General features: G+C 45.8%; 1 protein-coding gene across 1 annotated transcript in view; it reads left to right on the top strand.

The window, feature by feature from the left end:
- The first annotated feature begins 522 nt into the window (after window positions 1-522).
- The window catches only part of LOC306840639 (heparan-sulfate 6-O-sulfotransferase 1-A-like), a 5,947-nt gene continuing 750 nt past the window's right edge, over window positions 523-5,719 (top strand). Inside the window, exons 1-2 of the mRNA XM_079370067.1 lie at window positions 523-792; window positions 2,170-5,719. The exon at window positions 2,170-5,719 is cut by the window's right edge and continues 750 nt beyond it. Coding sequence (XP_079226193.1) covers window positions 550-792; window positions 2,170-2,496 — 570 coding nt within the window. The 5' untranslated portion in view covers window positions 523-549 and the 3' untranslated portion in view covers window positions 2,497-5,719. The remainder of the gene's footprint in view (window positions 793-2,169) is intronic.

Raw genomic sequence — 5,719 nt, 5'->3', positions numbered from 1 at the left:
CGGCATAAGAGGAGCTGCGCACTTGTGAGCGCGCACACTCTCTCGCACACACGCACACACAGTCAGAAGTTTGCCTGCCGGCAATAAACACCTCAGATTCACACCTTCTTTTCTCATGCTATCTCAGTCTCCCACCTAAACGTGTTGGCCGGCTTATCTCATCGGAGCCTCAGGCTGTTATTACTCCTGGTCCCATGACTTATAAATGTGGCAAGCTCACTCTCTCGCACACACACACACACACACACACACACACACACACACACACACACACACACACACACACTCACTGGAGGCATGCTGGTGGAACAGCAGACTGAGATGAATCCAAATCAGTATGCTTTCACTTCTCCTGTAGTGTGACAGCTCCAGAGTGCACTGAGCGATAAAATGATCTCTCATTATAGAACAAACTTCTGTAGTTTGGAAAGTCTAAATCTTGCTTAAACAACATTAAAAGGGTTTGCTCTCTCTCTCTCTCTCTCTCTCTCTCTCTCTCTCTCTCTCTCTCTCGCTCTCGCTCTCTCCCCCCCCCCCCCTCAGGTTCGTATGTTAGCCGACCTGAGCCTCGTCGGCTGCTACAACATGTCGACGGTTCCAGAGAAGAAGAGGGCGCAGCTCCTCCTGGAGTCGGCCAAGAAGAACCTACGAGACATGGCCTTTTTCGGTCTCACAGAGTACCAGAGGAAAACCCAGTTCCTGTTTGAGCGGACCTTCAGGTTACGCTTCATCAGGCCTTTCATGCAGTACAACAGCACCCGAGCTGCAGGAGTGGACCTGGACAACACCACGGTAATAAACGATGATGAATGATCGGCAGCACTTCAGCTCCGAATATATTAAAGGTTTCTAAACCTGGAAACATTTTATTTTTTTATTTTTTAGAAGTTGTGAGGAAATCCCTTTACATCCGCACCATGGGTTTATTTCTGCAGCCGTCTGTTCAGTCATACCTGTTGTGTGTGTGTGTGTGTGTGTGTGTGTGTGTGTGTGTGCGTGTGTGTGTGTGTGTGTGCGCTGCCTGTCAGCGTGGATGGAGGACCAAAGTCTTATTTACCCTGATTTTCATCTCTTTTAGAGACGCAGCAGAAGTCGATCATTCAGTTACAGAGAGGAAAATAAAAGAAATCTTTCAGAAGAATTGAGAAATAAATCTTGGAGAAGGAGTTGACATATGAGAAACAGAGTGTAAACACAGCGGTCTATTATGGCTGTGAAATGAGTTGGGATGACTGTTGTGGTTAAAAAAATAAAAAAAACCCAGCTGCTTCAAACGTGTTCTTCACACTTTGATTGGTCCAGCGTGCTGGTTCTCGGGCTCAATTTTCCCAACGAAAAAATCTCATCCAGTACGCAGCAGACTGGTGATTTATACATCAAAACCAGTCGGCAGGAGAGAAAATAAAAAATGCCCCCGCTGAGAGAGGGATGGCGGAAAGTTTGGCGGATGGTTATTATCACAAAAAGAGAAAATGTCATGTTTTAAAGGTTTTCCGAGCGAGGGAGGCTGTGTGTGGCATTTTCAGGAAAATAAATAAATAAATTTGGCTTTTTTAAAAAATAAACTTTCAAAATCAATCGCTTCCAAAGGCAGTGTATGAAAATGATCCCTGATGAAGAAACTAAAACAGTCCTTTAATTACAACAGGAGATGAGAGGAATGTACAGAAAATCAGCTCACAGCTTTGATTTGTTCATTTCTGATTGAAACAACGTACTTAGATTGAGGACGACTCTGCTCTGATTCGTTAACACTTCGTTTCTTTGATGACTTGAGCTTGGCGCCATCTTCTTGGCTTACCCCCCCCCCCCCCCCCCCCCCATTGCTGCCGATCAAACATTTCTCCAATTCTCCACCACTGATGCAGCACGTTGCTTCCCTCTGTTGTTGCACAAATCGCCCACAGATTCTATCCGGCATGCCATCGCAGATTTCAAAGGGATTCTCTTAATTAATCACATCCCCCCCCCCCATAAAAATGGTGAATTTCATGCTGCTGTGATGTTTTTATTCTGTCATCGTCCTGGGAAGTTGGTCCCTTAGTTTAGATCTCCAACTGTTTTTTTCGAAGGCTTCAACTTCGTCTGTCCTTATTCTACCTTTTTCCTGTCACTCACCTCCTCTCCTCCGTTCTAACTTGCACATTCTCCCTGCCTCCTCCCGCTCAGGTCCAGCGTATCGAGGAGCTGAACGAGCTCGACATGGAGCTTTACGACTACGCCCGGGACCTGTTCCAGCAGCGCTACCAGTACACCCGGCAGCAGGAGAGGCGGCAGCAGCGCATCAAAAACCACATGCTCCAGACCCACCAAGGCCTGGGCCTGGGGGTCAACCTGTGGCCCTCGCACAGCCGGCAGAGCGCCGTGTCCACGCTGGAGGACGGGGAGGTGGAGAGGGAGGAGCGGGAGGAGGGCGAGGAGGGAGGCAGAACGGAGGAGGCGGGCAGCAGACTCCCCACAGAGGACTACATGAACCAGATCATCAACCGCTGGTAGCAGCAGAACTAGAAAGAAACACACAGACATGCATATGTAATGTGAAACACACGCATACACACCCATACAGAGAGAGTGAGGCCTGCTTCAAAGACCTTATTGACTGATAAGCAGATTTTACCGAGTACTGGGCCACGGGAATGAGAGGCCAAGTGGTTGCTATGTAGACCTGGGCATGCTCAGATACATCCGCTAACATAATTGGGGGTTTGCCCAGTTGTTATCAGCACCCGCTTTCCCTTCCCTCCCTCCGCTCTGAGTTTCTCCCTCTCTGATCATCTTCACAGGCCGAGAAGAGGAGAGAGATTTTTAAGAGTTGCTGGGGGGGGGAAAAAACCCACGTATATCTCACCCATCTCCCCCTCCTCCCCCTTCTCCTGTATCCCGTCGTCTCTGTGGCCTAATATGGAGCATGAGAAAAATACAAAATCAAGTCTGTGAATTCCCACTAAACTTTGCGAAAGGACCGGTCTACTTCCTGGACGCGCCGATCACAAAAGAACTGTGAAAGCTCTGAAAGAAAGAGAAAAAAAAAAAGTATGCTGACGGCTGAGCTGAGCAAAGACAAAAGTGGGAGTAAAAGAAAGACTGATCCTGAATGAAAAAACTAATTGGACTGAAATGTGTAATTAAGCTTTGTGCTTAGAAGAAAAAAAAAAAAAAAGAAATCAGCCATTTCACCCATAGACACGCTTTGGTCATGAAACACTGACCGTGTCATTCTCATGATATGATTTAATTTGTATTTTTATGTTTGTGCTTTTATTTTTTTTAAAGCAGAATTGTAATAACACTGAGACCAATATTGCTGCCTAAAAAGAAAGTGATTCCTTTAATTTCTTTATTTTTATTGGTTTTTATAAGTCAAAGCTGGTGGGTGGGATTGACGTACAATGGACCATAGCCATTACTGAAGCCTTGTATCTTGTTTGGGGGGGTGAAGTCACTTGTTTCTCTCTTTAAGGTTTCCAAAGCTCCTGTCGCTCATTAATTCCTCGTTTGGTCTCATTTCTCTTTCCGTGCGTCTCAGTCCTGCTGAGACTAACAGCCAATTAGGGAGCAGCATCTCCACATAGGTGTGAGAGAGAGGAGTTAGCCTGCTGCAGGTTGTTGCCAGGAGCCATGCAGTGTGTGTGTGTGTGTGTGTGTGTGTGTGTGTGTGAGCGTGTGTGTGTGTGTGTGTGTGTGTGTGTGTGTGTGTGTGTGTGTGTGTGTGTGTGTGTGTGTGTGTGTGTGTGTGTGTGTGTGTGTGTGTGTGTGTGTGTGTGTGTGTGTGTGTGTGTGTGTGTGTGTGTGTGTGTGTGTGTGTGTGTGTGTGAGTGTGAGAGCGACAGGTGCTTCAGAAGCCTTAACTTTAAAAAAAACTGCTCAGAGGGAGTCATTGCACTCTGGTGGTCACCATGGCAGTGCGGGGCCTTTAATGCAGTGGGAGGTATGTTCAGTTTTCGGGGTTCTTTTGTCTGACGACGAGCTGCGTGCTGACAAACGAGCGCTCCCTCCTGTCTGCGTGAAGTGCCCACACTGCGGTGGTGACCTGCAGGTCATCGATGGACACGGACCCTGAAGACGGCACGGGGCGAGGTCGCAGTGCCTCTAAGTGCTGGGATCATAGTTAACATAATCATTGCCAGATATTACAATATATACGGTAATTTCTCTGACTACTTGTGTGTCTGTGTGGATGATTGTGTGCGTGTAAATAGTATTTACAGTATGCCTTTGATTGGCGTATGTGTATGCCTTTGTAAATAGTATACCTGACTGAGAGAGAGAGAGAGGGTTTGTGTGAATGGCTGCTTCCACGACCAATATTTTCTCACTATTTTTTTTTTTTCTTAGTGGGAAACTAAATCCCTCCCACAGCAAGTCACAGCAGTGTGACCATCACAGTGATACAAACTAATAATAGTCCCCTCTGAAATGTTCCTTCCTCCTCCTTCCTCTCGTCTCCTTCCTGTGGACATATGAGGACGGTATCATCGCCTAGACTCTCACTTTAAGAATCGAAGACATCTGCAGGTGACCCACAAGCATGCGTCGGTTACGGCAGCAAACAATTGCAACAAATCCTGATCGGGAATTTTGTGCCTTTAAGCCACAAGGCCGCAGAATTTAATGCAACACCGGCAAAAAAAGAGTCATTTAGATTTACCATCTCTCTTTTTTTTATTGATTTGATTGATTGATTAGCAAACCGCTGAATAGAGACCCTTGTTTAGCATCGACCGGCGAACACAGCAGACATTGCACCTCCACAGCTGTGAAGTCAGCGTGCATTATTCTGTGATTCTTGAGGGGAACATCAAAACACTGTGTTTTGTTGATGCTCGTATCTTCAAAGGTTTCTGGCTTTCTGGCTGGAAAGATAAAATGTTTCCCCTGGGAAAGTGTAACATTTTAACTAAATACTTCTACAGATGGTTCCGGTTGCTGTTAAGACCTGAGCAGTTTAATCCAGCGCAGAGGAAGTCTGTGGAAGTATTGATTTAAAACACGAGTTTCATTCAACGTCAACATTCATCGGAATGGGAGGGGAAAAAAGTTTGGACCCCGATCTGCTCGTGCAAAAACATCACGTTTAGACGTTCCCCCTGAGGAGAACACTTTGTGAACCAACCACCAGATGAGAAGTGCTGAGATTTGATCAACCGGTGTCATTCTGTAATACCTATGACTCTGCCGCTGTCTGTACTCGTGCTAAATCGTTTGTTGTGTTATGTTGATGAATTTAAGGAACTCTTTTTCTCTGCAGAATCTGAGCGTTACATTCAGGAAGACCTTTTAATATAATCCGAGTATCAGCGTTCCAAACAACAAGTGGCTTGTGAGACATAAAATGTGCCGCCCATCTCATCGATGAGTCAGATATATCAAACCGTTTCCAGATAACGTCGGTGCAGCATGTTTGAATTTCAGCTGGTTATAGCCATAAACATAAAGACGTGATTTGTGTTGTCAAACCTCTACATGAAAGACAAGAGATGTCACAGCACGTTCTAATCGAGGTGAATGTAGTCCAGTTCTTATGAAGTCGTCCATGGTGCAGTGGGAGGATGCAAGCACGCCTCCTTTGTGCAGAGGAATCGAATGTTTGTCGATTTCCCTCGCAGTCGAACGCAAGATAGGAAAAATAATAGTTTAGCCACCCACCAGCCTCCCGTTTTAAATTTCTACTAATCACCCTGGATTTTCCTATGTCGTGTTTTTTTTTTTTTTTTTTTTG

This window comes from Symphodus melops (assembly GCF_947650265.1).
Source record: "Symphodus melops genome assembly, chromosome: 19".
In the NCBI taxonomy this organism is placed as follows: Eukaryota; Metazoa; Chordata; class Actinopteri; order Labriformes; family Labridae; genus Symphodus; species Symphodus melops.
The sequence above is the reverse complement of the archived record's forward strand: the minus strand, read 5'-3'. Positions and strand labels throughout refer to the sequence as shown.